Source organism: Neopsephotus bourkii, unplaced genomic scaffold (assembly GCF_033783945.1).
Source record: "Neopsephotus bourkii isolate Nb327-2 ecotype Australia unplaced genomic scaffold, CSIRO-AGI_Nbou_v1 NB_107, whole genome shotgun sequence".
Lineage (NCBI taxonomy): Eukaryota > Metazoa > Chordata > Aves > Psittaciformes > Psittacidae > Neopsephotus > Neopsephotus bourkii.
Window position 1 is genome coordinate 931,537 of NW_026900624.1, and position 18,028 is coordinate 949,564.

Sequence of the window (18,028 nt, forward strand, 5' to 3'; positions counted from 1 at the left end):
GAATGCTGCTTCTGCAGGAGCAATAATAAAGACTGTTGCAAAAGTGTTTGCCCAGGAAAAGCATTTAACTGCATTTTATGTATTTTGCAGACAAAAGACTTGACAGATACCTTGATAGATAATATGTCATCTTTGACTAGCCATTCAATCAACAAAGCTAAAGTTACATCTTCAAACAACTTCTCTTCTGTCCCTTCTATGGGTGTTGGAATGGGATTTTCATCACCTGTTGACAACACAAAGAGAAATGTAGCAAATGGACTAAATACTAATATGAGTTTTCAGACTGCTGGATTCAGTATGGGACCTGGTCTCACCGCTCAGAATTTCTTCAGTCCAAGTGCAACAGGAACAACCACGATGAACATTGTACCAACTGCGAATATGCCAAATTACAGTCCTATGAATGCTGCATCTGCAATCTCTCCACTGACACAACAAAACAAGCCCCCAGATATGTCTGCTTTAGATAATCTTTTTGGTCCTCAAAAACCCAAAGTTAGCATGAAGCAGTTGGCTCAACAGAAGTCAAGCCAGTGGGTTAATCAGTTTGTACCCCCACAAGGCTCCCCAAATGCGAGCAGTTCAGTCTTGGGACCTCAGATGAACATGTTAGGACAGCCTGGCTTTGGTATACAGGGTAATCCTTTCTTTGCTCCTCAGAACTTTGCACAAGCAGCAAACACAATGACAAACAGCAGCTCAGCTAGCAATGACTTAAAAGATCTTTTTGGGTAGCATGTATTGTTTTCTTCTTTCAAAGACTGATGAAATTGGATCATGGGTAAGCTGATTAACATCTCTTTTTTTTAAATTAGTAAAAGTATGACTTGGGGAAACTTTCAACCCAGCAAAAGAAAGACTGCACTGGAAAGAAGACTGATTTTGCATTCACTTGGTACTGCAGAGAATTGTGTAAGTGCAAAGTCATCTGACATGCTAAAGAATTTCTGTTTCTTTATTGAACATCAGAGCACTGAAGGTAGAATGCATATATTCAGTCGAAAAAGAAGTTCAGTATTTCAAAATTATTCAGAAGTGTACTCAACTCCTGTGAAATTACCAACAAAATTTTGTCTCTTAAATTCCACAGAAATGTTTAAGAGGGATAATAATGCTGGTGAATGGAGCCCTGCAGCCTAGTCCTTTCAGTGTCTGCTAAATTCTTATTGATGACTTGTGTTGCCTGAATGTGTCACAAATTGTCATTTTGCCCTATAACAGTTTGCACAAAGTAAATTCTTACACTGCCTCAAAATTTTGATAGCCATGTTACATAGAAGGCTCTTTTAACCTGTAACTGTGAAAGACTAAGAAGAGAAAGTATTTTAATTTCTTCTCTTGCAAGATTGTTAGAATTAAACTACAGCAAGATTCAGGAGGTATAAGAAGCTGCTTTAAAATTTTGGGCAAGTTTGGGACAGAGTAAGAACACTGCTTCAACAGTCATGCTGGTTTACAACCTCTTTTATAATGCCAGATTCTTCTTACCAGCCCCACAGCTTAAGCAATATACCACTTAAGCAGGATTTTAAAATGCATTGGTGACTTAATCACTTTTATTATATATTCTACTATTTTGATTAATTTGATACTGCTTCTGACTGGTGTGAAAAGAATGAATATGAGCAGTTACCTCCTAAAAAGAATGTTCTCTGTAAAATTCACATGTTGACTACCCCAACTGTGTAACTAAACATTTCTGTGTAACTAAACACAAGAGTGTTGAGTTATACAGAAATACCTTGGAATTATTACTTCATAGGTTTTGGCTCCGTTAGGAAGATGAAGAAGGAGAGCCTTTTACAAGTTGCACATGGTTGTGTGAAAAAGCAGACTGCCATAAATTGGCTCGACTAGAATGAACTTTCATTTTAATTTAACTCAAGTTCTTAGGTAGGATAGATTGATATGAAGCAATTTCTCAAATACAGATTTGTAAGCTCTAGAATATATGGTAAATATGGGGTTATTTCAGATCCTTTTTATTGTATTACTCCAAATTCAATAAAGCTCTCCAGAAATCCGTAAAGTAGTTTCTTCTACTTCCCAGAAAGTATATGTTCAGCTTGCCCATGATAGAATCTCTACTCTATCAGATACTACTGTTGGGTTTTAACTTTTTCTTTCCTAGGAATTTCAGGAGCTTTCTTACATGATATTTTGAAGACTATAGCTGGCTATTTTGAGAAGGAAAGAACTAGTTACCTTTTTTATGGAAAGCCTACATGCTTTATTTTTCAAAGCCTTTCACTGAAGAGATTGGTCTTTCATTTGCTGCTTAAGAAACCAAAGGGCCTTATGCTGTAAATGTGACTTTTATTTTGTTATGTTTCCACAGTTCTACCACAAGCAGTAATAGCATTAAGCATATTTCTTAAAGAATTGTTTATGTGTTATAACTGCTGCCTTAGTCCTATTATTTTAAAATACCTGGGACCAGTGAAATTGTGGTTTAGAAAACAATACCCAACACATTGTGATGCTTATGTGATGTTAATATTCATGGTAAGCATTGTAGGTTATGTTAAGATATCTGTAAATTCAAGTACAATACTAGAACTGTTATACTATTTAAGTTCATGTATGGTTACTAGTACTAGATACTGTAGTCACACTAATGTCATCTTTTATGTCAACTTTTGAAAGCTACAGTTGTTGGAGTAACTTAAGGCAAACCTTTGAAGAATTACTTGAATCTGTATTCCTCTAAATTATTTGTAAAATAAGTTTATATTAAAAATAGCATCTCTTAGGACTCTACAATGTATTAAATTAATACATCCGTAGTAAAGGCAGTCTTAAATGTCAGTGTTCTGATCTGGGGTTTCAGTCACTGATCCCCTTGGACTGGGTTTTTTTTCAGAACTGGATTTTAATTTAACCTAATGGAGGGAAAATTAACTGAAACATTTTGTTTTGATCTTATATACTAAGCCTCCTAAACTGTGGGGTTTGAAGTATGTGTTTTTGGCATGGGCTATCTGAGAATATAAACTGGTTTGTAAGAACGAAGTAAAAAAAGTCCTGCAAGTTTAAATTAAGAGAGAGTCTTCTATGCAGTGGTAATGTGATGGAATAAGATCTTTATCTAGCTCAAGTAACAAGATTTTTTTTTGTTCTATTTATAGTTGAGAACGTGATTTTGATTTTTTGTTTGCTGCAATTTTCAGAATGACCAGAATAGAAAAACTGAAAAGGGTGCTTAGGAAAGTTTTATCAAAATTTTTCCAGTTACTTGAAAACAAAAAAGAGAAAATTACTTCAGTTAAAATGGGAGGGTCGAATCCGACTTCCTTGTAGGTGCAACCTACTTAGTGTGTCAGGAAACTGGGCATGTGTGAAGTTCTCTGGTTATTTCTACTGAACTTAATGGAAAGGGGACTTACAGGAGGTACGTTACCAAGACCATGTGCCACCTGGCTCCTGCTACAATAGTTTTTCTTTAGGAAGCCTTGTCCAGTTATCTCTCCACTTAGAAGACGTCATTCTGAGGCCCTGCAAGAGGCTGGAAGACTGGTGGCTAGAGCGAATACAGTTTTTGGAGAACAGCGGTTGTACTTCACATCCAATTTATTGTTTGGGAAAGAGGAAGATGAAGGGACAATGTTACAAAACGTGAGCATTTCAGGGGCCTTCTGTTTCTGAACTTGGATGGAAAGCAGTGTTACATCTGGATTGGCCTGAAACAGAGGGTCTTGCCTAGCCCTAATTCAAAACAAAATGGAAAACTCAGGTTTGAAACTGGTATCTGATTAAGAAATTGCAAATTCTGTTACTGAAAAAGTAACCTGATGCAAGTTCTTTTTATTGCTTTGAGCAGTACTACAACACAAAAAATTATCTCTTTGTATTCAAGTATCAAATGTAATTTAAAGGAAGAAATATGGAAGCCTGGCAGGTTATATCATAATCTTACAGCCAACGCTGTGTGTACCCACTATACTTCATTGCAGTGTGGAAATGAGAGCAGGGTCTGCGCTGAACTGCCCAGCCCAAGTGGTTTGTTTTACATTCATTTGTAAAGGAGAGGTAAAGGGAAGGGAGTAAATTCTATTCTTAAGTTGATTTATCTTTATTATGTTTACTAGAAAGGGAGAAAGGAAGCGGAAATAGCTACATATCTTAAATATAAACATCAGTTGTGCTTTAGGTGCTCTGGTGCATGCTAAATGGATGTGACTGCTCCAAGACAACATTTTCTGTAGTAGAATTGTTGCTTCCTTTTGGTTTGAAGTATGAAAATCTCTGAAGTATCCTTTGAAAACTCAGTCTTAAACAAACTAATCCTTCTAGATGGAAGGATTAAGAGGCTGATGTTTAGGCTGATGGGGAGGAATCTTGAAATAACTTGAGTTAAAGATTATCTTAGAATCCCCTAGGTCTGCCTCACTCAATAGGATTGAAACTGACAGTAAAATGGCAAAAGTGGTATTTCAAGGATGGGGGAGGGAACAGATTTTCTGTTTCTTTTCATCATGCAAGCGTTGGGAATAAGGCACAGAACAGCCTTTGGAACCTGCAACGCAGAACAGTAGTATCAGAGGAGTCTTTTGAATCATAAAGGAGTCCATCAATTATTTGGGATACGGGGAAAGAAAACATGGGTGGAATGTTCTAGTTTGTTTTAATGAAGATACTATGTCTTCCTCTCTCAATGGTGATGTGAGTTAGAAATGTGGGGAAGTTGTGGCCTTACAGATCTGCGCAAATGTTGAGTACCCCAAGTAAAAGCTGATTTTTTTTTTTTTTTTGATGTATAGGTGCACAACATTTCAAGCCTTATTATTTAAAATTTTCCTGTTAAGTTTTGTCTTTTTTAACAGCATCTGTTTCACATTTATGTGGAACTTCAACAAATACCCCAATGGCCTTTTGAAGTAAGAAAAATGTTTTAACTTTTGTATTATAACCCCTGTTGTAATGTTATCTGTGGCTATAGATAGATAAGTATGTGTGTGTATATAGATTACAGGATTTTAGATTTTTCAGTTCAATTGCACCAAAAGAGAAAAGATTAAATGAGAAGTTAGATTTTAATCAAATTCCACAAGGCTTCCATACAGGCTAAGAATGATAAGATGGATATATGATACTTTTGTTGTCTGTTAAAAATTTACATGCTTAGTCTACCTATATCTACATTGCTTGAGCAGAAAAGGCAAGTTTTAAAACTTAAGTTTATGAACACTGAATCTCTCATTCCTGATGAAGTTTTTGACTTTGAGTGACCTTTGTTTATTGACTAAGAGTTTTTTATTGGGGTGGGTGGAATATCACTGATTTGTGCCATTCCCAATGGAAGAAATATGGGGAGAGAGAAAAACAGAAAAAAAAAAACCCTGTTGTATTTGTGACACTTTTTTCGTTCTTTATTAAGAGATATGCTGCATTTTATATACAAATTGTGAACTTTTACTCTGAAATAGCTGTGAGGAAACCTGTCTGGAGGATTTCAGATGGGTTAGCTGATTTTTTGAAGTGAGGTCCTGCCTTGTACTTTACTTTCTATTAGGTTTTGACTGCTTTACAAGGAAATTACACAAGGCAGTAAAACCTTGGACTTACCCATCAAATCCTCTTGCCTTCCAGGCCTCGCACTTCTGTCAACAGATCAAATGAGTCCCTGAAGTTTTATTGTCTTTAAGTCCTCTGCAACAGTTCTATTTGCTGTACAGATTTCTGAGATGAAGTTGTGAATCAGAATGTGTTATTATAGTGAACTCAGGCCTTGTGCAAAATATTTAACACTTGTTTGTCTAATCGTACAGTCTCTGTACTAGTGGTAGTTTTATGTTTTGATTGTAAAACATTAAAATTCTCATGAGATTTATAAAGTGATGTTACTGTAGTGTCAGCTGTGATTCATAAATACAACTGTCATAGCATGGCATTAGTGTATATCTGGTTTATTGGACAGCTCCTCGAAACCAAATTTATTCTTGTATCAACTTTTAGATCAGCTACTTTAAAATATGTAAAAGGTATAGTGATAGTTTCGAGAAATTCATATCACTTTGTACTCTGAGGTTGCCTATGGAAATAAATGAACTTTTCATATTTTCATGTCAGAAGGTATTTTTATTCAAAATTTCAATTAAATTAACTAAGAATGACGTGTAGAAAACTTTATCACTCTATTTTGTTTGAAATACATTTTATCTCACATAAGTTTGATTAGATTTCTTAGAGTGGATGCTCGCCAGACATCTCTAGAATGTGATTGCATACTGTCTTCATGCAAAGAATAAAAGTCCTGGGGAAAAATCGTGCACTAGGCATCTCTAAAACGAGCATTTACTGAAAGCATACTAAGCCCATGTCAGAATCTGGGGTTCCAATGCCATATAGTGATCTCACTTTGCATTTTCATTGCTCATTTACCAAGCAACTGGGCCTTTCTCTAAACCTGGTCTTCAAGATGCACTGCTTTGTCAGGCTTAGAGTTTGCCAACACTCTGAAGGAAGCTAGTTCTCAGCTTTTTGTCTGGTATAAAGTGATCGAGACAGCTATGATCCGCTCAGAAGCGTCATTGGCTGGAGGTGTTATGGAGGAGACAGTAAAAGATGGATTAAGTTGAAATAGAAAGCATCAGATGGCTCCAGGATGACAGCATCCCCATTCTTCCCACAAGCTGTATCCATCAAAGGAGTACAGCCTTGTTATAGGCCAGCTTTCAGTCAATAGTAGCAGAAAGTAAGAGTGAACTTTCAGTAAGGTGGACACATACTCGATGACACCCTGCCAGGACAATGCCTGCCTTAGGTTGTTCAGTGGATCGGTCTTGATCTGACTTGAATGTCCTTTTCTGTGGTAATGTTCTCTTTGTCCCTTCCATTTTGTAACATTGGTAGGATCCGTAACTGTTACCTGTTTCTTAAGCTGGAAGGTCTCAAGTACTGAAATCCAGACTTTCTGGGTTGGTTTCTTGTGGCTTAAAATTGACAATTTCATAAACTCTTTCATAACCTAAGACTTCAAACAGGAAAAGCTGGAAATCTTAGCAATAGATTGTTGTTTGCCTGCAATATTTTGATATTGACAACTACTTGTCTCTGCTTCATCGCTTAAATATTTCTAGTCCCTCCTTTAGGTATGTCATACACTAGAACGTTAGGTTAATCCTTTTTATATCCATATTTGTAGCGCTGTGTTACCCTATTGAGTTTGCAGTTGTGAGGAAGGCAGCTCAGGAGGTGTAGGAAACGAGCTGTTTGTGAGGAGTTATGCAAAGAGAAATGGTTAATTTGATGTTCTCTTCCTGTTGCCAGACATAAATACACTTTTGTCCTGCACTCACATCACCAACTGGAGACTATTGCAGTTTCTCAGTATATGGAAAACTGGCTTTGTGGATGACAAGGTGGATTTCAATTTGTTGTGCCAAACTTATAAACCAGAAATTCAGAAATAAACTCCTACCCATGCACAAACCCAAGAGCATGTCTATGTAAAATCACAGAAGGGCAACAAAAATCAAAGGGCTCTGACAATTTTGTTTCTAGTGCAGAATTTGTTTGTTAAGAGAATGCTGAATTGAAGACTGTACTTTGTGACTTTTGCTCTTCACCTGGGGACTATTACTTTGCTATCAGGGCAACAGAAAAGAGCATAACCTGAAGCTTTATGACTGTTTGGTGGTGCAGCTCTGGCAAGCTGCCAGACTGGTGGATGGAGGTGGCTGATGAGTAGGCATATGTTTCCTCTGCTTATCTGTCCTACAGGCAGCGTGAGACTCAAGGGAAAATGTTAAAAGCAGCTCCAGATAAGTGATCCAGAGGATTACCAAATCCAGATTCCAGAGTAATAATTCAGAGCAGAGAGGCAGATTTCAGGGGAAGAAGAGAGGAGAGTGGAAACTGCCACCTGCCAAAATGACAATAGCCAGCACCAGGCCCATAGGCATGGACCCGTTTTCTTTGAGGTAGTCCCCATATGCTCTGCCCAAATTCCTAAGTTTCCTGTGCAGAAGGTGCTGGCTGCTGCAGCCTCATGAGGGAGCTTAACTGGTCCTGACAACTACTGCTGACAGGCAGCTGCTTGAGCTCAACTTTAATTTAGAGATAACACTAACTGGAATGTTTCATTTCTGTGTGTTTATTTTTGTTAGAAATGACTACTTTGTTAGATTGAATGACTGTGATTAGAAAGTTGAGTAAGTTGCTCATTTCCCCCCCCATTTTGCTGTAGCACACATTTTCTGGTGAAAGTAGATAAAACGTTCATTATATAAAGCTGCATAAAGATTAGATTCATAAAAAAGGAACTTTGTGAAACCTGTGTGTTTTAAAACAAATTTATTTGAACAAAAGTATTAGTAGTTACACGTACTGTCCTGAACTGTGCACTACTGTTCGCCATGTCCTTCAAGGTGGCGAAGCTGATGAATCGCATCCTTCTTCAGTTCTTTTGTATGCACTGTAAGGGAGGAGAACATTTTGCTTCTCCGGTGTTACTCAGTTTCTTAACTTTGAAAAACCAGTGATTTTAAGTGGAAAAGGGACTGATATCCTCACTACTTTTTCAAAAACCCTGCAGCTGGTGCTAGGTGCTTAGCCAGTGATTTCAGCTGCCTTAGAATGATGAATATCTTTTGAAGTCTGGCAAAAACAGGTGGGTCTTGAAATTTTTAATTTATAGGTTGTAAGAAATGACATTCTATTTAGTCACTGACACAGGTTGACAGGAATTAAAATACTAATTTTAAACAGTTAATTTGTTCAATGAGATTAAAAAAGTTGCATATTTGGATTCTTAGCTCTGTTTTTAGGATGAATGTGACTGCTCAGTCATCCTTCTTCCTCATTCCCTCTCAGCCCTTTGCAACTTTGAACCTATTGCCCACTTTCAATGCTTGTTTGATGGGAGTGTAAGGAATTCACATAAGTTTTACAGAAGCAATTGGCTCATTAGTGTGACTACTTGGCACTACAGCTGAGGGAAGGGCTATAAAGTGAGATAGCTCCTATTAAACACTAGAAAATCCATGTAAGAGAGAGGCCCAGGGAGACAGGATTTACAAATTGTGATCTTCATAGAGTAGCTGGTTTGGACATGTACTTACATATGCCACAGGGTTGATTTTCAACAGTATTTAAAAGGACAGAATTTTTTTTATTGACTCCTATCATGATGTTTTCTTTTAAAGAGTTCATATCTGGGATTAAAGAAACACAATGAGCTACATGCTATACTTGGTGAATCAATCCAGTAAGACACTGTACTCACAAGTTGGGTATCACCACAGATACTTTTGAATAGCATGTTAACACGTACTGCCTGGCATAGATTACCTGTTAGACATGGAGAGAAGACAACACTAAAACACCTTTAAAATGTACTTTCCTAGTAAGGGTGAAAGGGAAACCGCAGATTTGAAGAGATGGAATGGTCTTTGGAGTAAAAAAAAAAAAGAAAAAAGGTATTTCTAAAAACATCAAAGCAGATCCTTGCTGACAGTGACAGGATGTAAAAAGATCTTAACTTTCAAACGATCTGTAAGATATTGTAGAACTGCCATAAGGTGTCACTATAACCCAAGCAACTCTCGAATAAATTGCAAACATTACAGAAATGTTCTTATCCAGCTACAGGCTTTTCTTGTACTGCCTTGTGAAAGTGAAAAAGAACCTATTTTTTTAAATAACAGTGTATTCCTGTATGCACAGAAATCATCATTAAATATATCTGTAGCAGTTGCTGTAATGATATAGAGCACTGTTCTTTTCTTTGTGGGGAAACACAAGTACTTCACATAGCAACTTTCCACATAGAAATGCTTTAAAAGCCCTCCTACTTATTGTGTGAGATATAAGAAATTACCACTTAGTTAGCACTTTCCAGTAAGTAAAACTATAAATAAGAATTCCTATTTCCATTATTATGTAATTTGTTGTTAGCATCCCAGGAGCCTTTACTTTTATTTCTTGGCCAACTGTGATCAGATTTCTTTCCCCAACAGCTATCTGATCAGGAAGCAGAAAATAGAAACTAAAGGTGAATTTTTTAACCATTTGAAACTAGTGCTTGTGTTGCTACAGGGATACAGAGCAACTGACAATTTAATTTGGGCTGATTCAGCACAAAGCATTTTGATGTAGGAAGAAAGGAGTCAATTCTCATATATGGTAAACTAGAAATCAGAATCCTGAAGTCTTTGAATCCATCTTCATTTACAGAGAAATAGTGCAGACATTGTAAAGCCATAGATTTCAAAACCTGAAGAACAATTTTGATTATTTAATCCAAACCCTCATGTAACATGGGATCCCAGGTCACCCCCTTTTATCTTTGACATCATATGCTGTCAGTCTTCAAGGCTAGATTCTTGTAGTACCCGCTTTTATGTAATGTGACAATGACTTTTGCAGATGTTGATAGAAATAGGGTCTCCAGTGCACTAGGCACTATACAAATACAAAGGGAGAAACAGTTTCACCCAGAAGTTTCACGTCTAATGACAAAATATGCTTGTCATCTGAGCGAAACTTTCCATGTACAAAGTCAGGGAAGAAATTCATTTGGAAAGTAAGATGTAAACCCACTTAGGAACCCTGATCTCACCCTCTGAACCCTGAACTCAAACTGTAATGCTGACAATCCTCTGTTTCCAGGGAGCATGTAGATGACACAGGCTCTTGCAATCAGGTACTGTGGTAAGGTCTGTGATTTGAAAAGTTTTATCACGCAGTATTAACTCTGTTAACGCTCAGCTAACACTCAGTTACTTTGACCTTCATTCACACTTCTTTTTACATGGCCACTGCTGTGACGTGTGTGTTCTCTTTGTTATGTCTGGAAACTTCTTGTTTCTTTGATTTACTGTATCGACAGTTGTGATTTCTGTTGGCAATATAATGCATGAAAGTGACTCTTAGGTGAAAGCCACAGTTGTCATTTTTCTTGGGAAATAATTGGTTTCAGGAGAAAGCTAAGGCTGCTGCAGTCCCTTCCATTGAAAAAGCTGACCATGGGCAAGTATCACATGAGCAATTATGTTCCCTGAGTGCTGTGTCCCCATCTCAGAAGTTCAGTGAGTGATATGATGGTTGGAGGCTGGCTTGGGCATAGTGATCATGAAATGATAGAGGTTTTGATTCTTGAATAAATAAGGAAGGGTTTCAGCACAGCTGTCACCTTGGACTTCCAGAGGGCAGACTTTGACCTGTTTAAGAGGCTGGTTGGCAGAGTCCCTTGGGAGGGGGTCCTGAAAGGCAAAGTTGTCCAGGAAAGCTGGATTTTCTTCAGAAAGGAAATCATAAAGGTACATGAGCGGACTGTGTCCATGTGTTGGTAGAGGAGCCAGCATGGAAGAAAATTGGCCTGGCTGAACAGAGGGTTTCGGCTGGAATTCAGGGAATAGAAGGGAGTTTATGACCCTTGGAAGAAGGGGCAGGCAACTCAGGAGGACTAGAAGGATGTGATGAGGTTATGCAGAGAGAAAATTAGAAGGACCAAAGACCAACTAGAACTTAATCTGGCTATTGCCATAAAAGACAATTAAAATGTTTCCAAAAATACATTAGCAACAAAAGTGGGATGCAGGGAGAAACCAGTAATGAAGGATGACGCATTAGAAACTTCCAAAGAGATTTTCTTTTGAAACATATAAATGTACATATTAAACTTAATTCTAATAAACCTTAAGTTAAGGAGACAGGGCACCCAGGATTTTCTAGTCCTTGAACTATTGGTAAGAGCAAAAAGACAAAGTCACGCGGGAAGCCCAGGTCCACGGATAAGCAACTCGCTTTACCAAAGGAACGTTCCTCCGAAGGACTAACAAGAGCAAACTGTCATCCAACATGCAGGTCTCAAGCACAGCAATGTGATCACATGGCCTTGAACTGAAAATGATTAAAAATTAACAAGGTTATTCTAGTCTGACCACAACTGCCCAGGCTGTGACAACGCTTTGCACTTGAGTGTGTTTCCACTGGAGGACCCCAGCTGCCCTTGGTTATTGATAAGGCTGATCACACAGCATGAGATGAAGCGTCTTTATATAAGTTCAGCAGGGACGCTAAAAGGTTAAATTGACTTTCCCAGGATCTTGGTGTCAGGGTGTGAATGACTCTGATGGCTAAATATCTGTAAAGTGTTCAGGACTGCATTTTACGAACACTGGGAGAAGTGGCTGCTTGCAAGGCTGTATGAGGAATCACAGTTAACAGAAGCACACTCTCTGAATGACACCTGCACATGAAATATGTACAGTATCCAGTCTGCACTGAAACCAGGAGCAAAAGTCTCCCTTTAAATGTGGTGAAGACTTTACGCCAACTATTATGTTGAGGAAACGACAGTAGGAGCAGCATAAAGATGATTTTTCAGGCTTCTGATCAAAAGAAATACCTGTAACAAATTAGATAGTCTCTAGGTGTGCATTTACTTGCACCCGTAGAAACTATTCTTTCAGGTGAGAGTTATGTTTACTGCCAGCTGTGACATTTTCATGTTTAGTTTTCTTAAGGGGATGCTGCAATCCCAAACCTAGCCCTGTGTCTGCAAGGCACAATTACTGTTAAAATGGTGTTATCTCCCACAGGTGCACTTGACCAGTTTCCAAGTTTTCTTACAACTCTTGTCTTCTCGAGCACCTGAGATAATGAGTATATGCAAGTCCAGAGCAGTGGCTGTCTGCATGTTGGTTTTATGTCTATATTGGCTTTAAAATACAGGTTTAATACAGCCTTACTAGGGGTCTTGGGGAACATGACTCTGTAGTTTCAGTGGTAGCTACAAGTTGAGCCAGGAGTAGTTTTAATTTTGCAAAGTATTTCTTTGCAAGTGCAAGCCTAAATCATGTTGTGTCTGGGACTTAGATGCCAGTAGCAAGCAGCAGACTTACAATGGAATGGTATAATGCAATGTGTTTTAAGGTCTGAGACATCAGAAGGAGAATCACAATGGGATAATTTAATTTCTGCAAAAAAGAATTAAGGTGTAGGGTTAAAACAGGAAAGCAAAACTAGGAACAATGGCAGTTGGGTCCATATGGGCTACCATGTTAGGTCTTGTTAAGGAAGAGGTTTCCTCTGCTGATGCTTCTAAATGCATACTGGGATTAGTCACATAGGGATTGCCATGGCTTCACCCAGGACATCCTTGTTGGGAATTGTGGATGGTGCCCCAGGGCATGCAAAGCTGCTGTGACACACTCTGCAGCAGTGTTTTGGATTCTGGCCATTTTACTACTCTATCAACCTCGGGAGGAGGAAGCAGAGGAGCAGAGCTGCTGTTGCAGAGAAGTGTCACCCTTTCTCTAACCCTTAGGGAAAGGGTCAGTGAATTTCAGAAGGGGCCACCCCTGCAGCACTGCAGCACTGCAGGCAGTGGAAGAATGGCAAAGTACAAAGAGGAGGGAGAGGTGAATCCTCTCTTGCAATTTGAGAATGTGTGGATAAGTGAACAAAGCACTAAAAGTTGAACGTAGCTCCTTTCTTGTGTCTGCTTTGTACTCTCTTTAACTGGAGTAGGGCCAGAAGTCCAGAAAGAAAGGCAAATTAAAAACCACTGTTCTACAGCTGCTGGGAGATACGTTTTTTTTAACACCACTTTCCAACCTGAGCCCCATCTGCCAAGGTGAATTTCTTGCACTGGAATTTGCACCATTTCCATTTTGGAGCTGGGCTCTTTTACAGTTGCAGGTGTTCAGCTGCATTCTGTGTTCAGAATCACAGGATCACTAGGGTTCGAAGAGACCTGTGGACATCATCCAGTCCAACCCCCTGCCAAGGCAGGGTCACCTAGAGCAGGTTACACAGGAACATGTCCAGACGGGTTTTGAATGTCTTCAAAGAGGGAGACTCCACAACCCCCCTGGGCAGCCTGTTCATTCAGGAAACTCTCCCAAATACTACCTACCAAATACGTGTTTGTTTAAACGGAAAACAATTCCATTGTGCACTTCTATGTGTACATATCCCTGAAAACATTCATACCTCTGATGTCTGGCAATTAGCCTACTGGGGTTCATTTTCTGCGTGCCCTCTGGAAATGGGAGAGCCTGTTTCAATGCATGTGATTGTGCTGGACCTGTGCTCCTTTCCACAGAGGTGCCCTTGCTGCTCTGGCTGTCAGGAAGCCCCAGTGGGCCAGTGGTCTGGAGTGAGAAACCGGGAGGAATTGCCTCCTCTCGCTCAGCTGTGGAGGTGGCCAGATTCATGCCTGAGCCATGTGAAGGGGTGGTGCAGCTGCTCCCAGACACACTACAGGGACAGTTTACCAGGCAGTCCTTGAGCTAGCAGTGAGAGTAGCTGCTGTTCAACCTAACTGGGTGAACTACACGCAGAGAAGCCTTGCTACAGGCATACAGGTAGGTAGTACTGGGAGCTGGCTGGCCCCACGGTCTCAGCTGCACTTACTGATCGCTATGGGAGAACTCCCTGCTAGGACAAACAGCGCTCTACAGAACCTGAATTATTCAAAGCGAAGAAAGAAACTGTAACCAGTTCTGCAACAAAAGAGACTCCAGCCAAGCAATGCTTCCTCAGTTCCCAAGTTCCTCTCGTTTCCACTCCTCTCCTCATCTCTGCCTCATTACATACTTTCTGCCATGCCGGGAAAAGTGTGTTGTATTCATGGAGTCACAAAGAATCACAAAATCATTAGGACTGGAAGAGACCTCTGGAGGTCGTCTAGTCTGTCTCCCATTAAGTCACACTGGGTTGGACCAGCTTACATCTTTCAGCCACTTTGTGTTGTAAAAACGCAACACAATTTATAGCTGGTCTTGAATCGCTTATTCAAACAGCATTGCAGCAGTGCACCTCTGCATTTGCCTGCCCAAGAGCCCAGGAACATCAATAATAAATGACTGGGCTTGGGAAGGTGTCTCTGGGTTCAAACCAGCAGGTGCATTGGGCAGGGGAGCTCAGCTGGGCAGGGGGTACATAGTGAATGGGAACTAGCTTGCAGTAGTTCCCTCCCTGCAGAAAGGACTTTTAAATGTTTAATAAACTTCTCTCCTGAGAGAAGGATGAAGTCTTATTAATGAACTGGAGTGGCTTGAGGACAGGTATTGTGTCCGTTACTATAGCACCACTTTGCACAGGATCTCGGCGTGAAAGAGGCAGGGGAGGGAGCTAGGGAGGGAGGCACTGAGGATGAGCCCCAGTGAGCCAGCTTGAGGCTCACCCGTGGAGCAGGCAGCCGTGTCCTGAGCAGGGACACGGCCCTTGGCAGCACCTCCAGCTCCTGCTTCCAGACACACTACCTCAGACAGGTATGCGACCGTGCACAGATGCAGGCAGAGCTGCTACAAGTGTGATGCTGAGTCCCTGAGTGCTTCTGAGGGTGTTTGCTCCAGAGCTGTTTCTTCCCAATCAACTTCTGGCTTTGGAGGGAAGATCTAGTTTGATTTTTCTTATTTATTTTTCTTCTGTGCTCCTTTCTTGAGCAACTGGTTGTTACTGCAGAGGTCACCGAGGGGACCAGCGGAGGATCCCGAGCCTGGCATCGGGAAATATGACAGCAGAAGTGAATGCTTGTTAGCATAAGGGATTTACTGAAGAAGAAAGACAAAATGCCTTTCAAAGGATTTGTTTCACTGAAGGAAAGATTTCTTAACCCAGGAAAAGAAGAGGTGAAGAACACCATTAGTGACTCGCTGGGGAATCTGAGAAGGTAAAAATCCAACAGGAAATTCCCATTAGTTCCAGGGGTCCATTAGTTCAACATATTAAAGAGAAATAGTATAAATAAATGTAGTATAAATAAAGTATAGAAAAATGTGTAAACATAAAATAGAATCTAGAATTGCAAAATTAATATTTAAGTTCAGACAGTGAAGGACACCTCTTTGCAAGACAGAAGATATAAAAGGAGCCTTGTTACAACAGCATGCAACTACAGATGATAGAATATTTATATTAAACAAAAAAGGTGAAAATAAGTTATAAAATAATGTTCTGATATCAGAAAGAGCATGAAAATGTGTTTTAATAAAAAACTTTTAAATAATTAAATGTGAGTAATTCTGTGTTTTAGTTTGCATAAGGAAAACTGATGATTTAATGGGAATTAACACTCCCAAATGATGCCACTTTTGAAATTAGACTTAATGCTCTTAAACTACAGGGGCTTTTTTAAAAAAAATCTTGTTCTGAATCAGTAAGGGAATATGCGCTAGGTAGAGATGGGCATGTGTGTGTCTGCTGGGACTAGCAAATTAGAAAGAGACAAAGGAGAAGCAGGTGCTTGCTGACAAAAAGGGCAAAAAGATTAAAGATTTTTGTCTTAAGCTGACAGTTTATGAAAGAACAAAGGGAAAGATATTTGGTTTTTGATAAGTGAAAACACAATGTAACAAATGATGAGTTTCATAAAGGGAAAGAGATTTCTCATTCAAATGAGGAGATTATCATATTAGGAATGGTCACTGACAACATTTATGTGTGTAATCAATAGATGAGAGTCAGAGAGTTCAGTGTCATTTCTCGTATGCTTAATGTTAAGTGTTCTAAATGTCTGTATGGATCACGCCAACATTTTATCTGAATGCAGTTTTAGTGACTGAATTTATTTGCTTTCATATCCAGCTCTTCACCTTTTTTGTGGAATGCTATTTTGAGTCAAGATGCAGTGCTCATCACATATAAACATGCCTTTGATCACAACAAAATGTATGAAAATGTACATGTATATGAAAGAAAATAATCACATACACCTTCTAAGAAGTTACTAATATGCACTGGTACATTGCCAGTTACACTAATTCTATACCATGTGAACAGAGTATCTGTGTTCCAGAGTTTCAACTTAACTTTTCTTCATTTACAGTGTTACAGAGGAGGTCTAGCATTTTGCTTCTTTTTTACTTTCATGACACTCTATAGTAATTCCAGGGATTCCATTTTTCTTTTAAAACATCAGGTTAAGTCATTTATTCAATCACAAGTTACTTTTGCTGTGCGCTCTGCTGTCTAATGTGACCCAATACATGTAGGGTTTGTATGTAGTGAATAAGAGATGTGTCACTGCGCTGGGGTTGCTATTTGGAAATGGTATGCAGATTTCAAATTATCCAGATTACTCTCCTCTTGTAGGTATGTATCAAGGATGTCATGCTGGTTGCTACACAGGTGATGGTATTGGCATCCAGATTCAGCAACGTTGCTACTGAATCAAACAAAACATAATCTCAGTCGTGATACAAGAAAGTTTGCTGGACTTCATTATTTTCTGCTTTGAATATATGTAACCAGCATCTTTCTTAGATGTAGTAGCCGGTGGAGGAAATAACCCTAACAATAAGGTTTTTTTACTATATCTGCAGTCAGACCTAAGTAAGAATTGCTGCAAGTTGAGCAGTCTCTTTGGAAATATGAAGTCATATTTAAAGGATTCTATAAGGAATGAAACATGCATGTCTTTAACTTGAACTTCATTCTCTATAGTTTACCATACAAACAAGAGCATACACTTCTATTTTTACATGATGGTCTCTATGTGTATTACCAGCTGCAACCTTGACTTTGCTCCTCATCCACTCCAACTGGCTTTAATATGGTGTAAATAGGCAAGGAATTTAGTTTCTCTCTTAGTATTTGATAGGTGCTTAGTTACATTAATGCACATCCTTGATTTGGTCTCCAAGTGTGATTCCACTGACTGCTGTATGTTGATGTGGGATCACAACTAGAAAACTGGGTAGAAAAATCCATCTTAGCTTTGGTAAATATGATGAATCTATGCTTTCCTACCACATTTCCTCTGCTGCATATCCAGATGCATAACAGAGCATATCCAGATGCCAGTTCCTGGCTAGACCAGCTACCAGGTAGTGGGTGCTCCATAGCGATTGCCCAGAAACAAGTTCAAGTGCTAAAGAACAAACAGCATGAAGCAACTTACTGCCTCCTTGCAGGTGTGTAGTAACCTCATATTATTTTGGGTGCTGCAAAACAAGCGTCTGCACGCAGGACGTTGCTTTAGGCCAGCCAGATCCTGGAAGGGAGGTGAGACAAAGGGGAATTGAACTGCAGAGACCTGAGAGGTGTCCTTTCATGACACTGTTGCTAGTGG

At 39.3% G+C, this 18,028-nt stretch overlaps 2 protein-coding genes across 2 annotated transcripts in view; both read left to right on the forward strand.

The window, feature by feature from the left end:
* Positions 1 to 6,066, forward strand: part of SCYL2 (SCY1 like pseudokinase 2) — a 38,385-nt gene extending 32,319 nt beyond the window's left edge. Inside the window, exon 18 of the mRNA XM_061357254.1 lies at positions 91 to 6,066. Within this exon, the coding sequence (XP_061213238.1) occupies positions 91 to 738 (648 nt within the window). The 3' untranslated portion in view covers positions 739 to 6,066. The remainder of the gene's footprint in view (positions 1 to 90) is intronic.
* Positions 6,067 to 15,433: 9,367 nt separating this feature from the next.
* Positions 15,434 to 18,028, forward strand: part of SLC17A8 (solute carrier family 17 member 8) — a 29,906-nt gene continuing 27,311 nt past the window's right edge. The window contains exon 1 of the mRNA XM_061356581.1: positions 15,434 to 15,628. Within this exon, the coding sequence (XP_061212565.1) occupies positions 15,486 to 15,628 (143 nt within the window). The 5' untranslated portion in view covers positions 15,434 to 15,485. The remainder of the gene's footprint in view (positions 15,629 to 18,028) is intronic.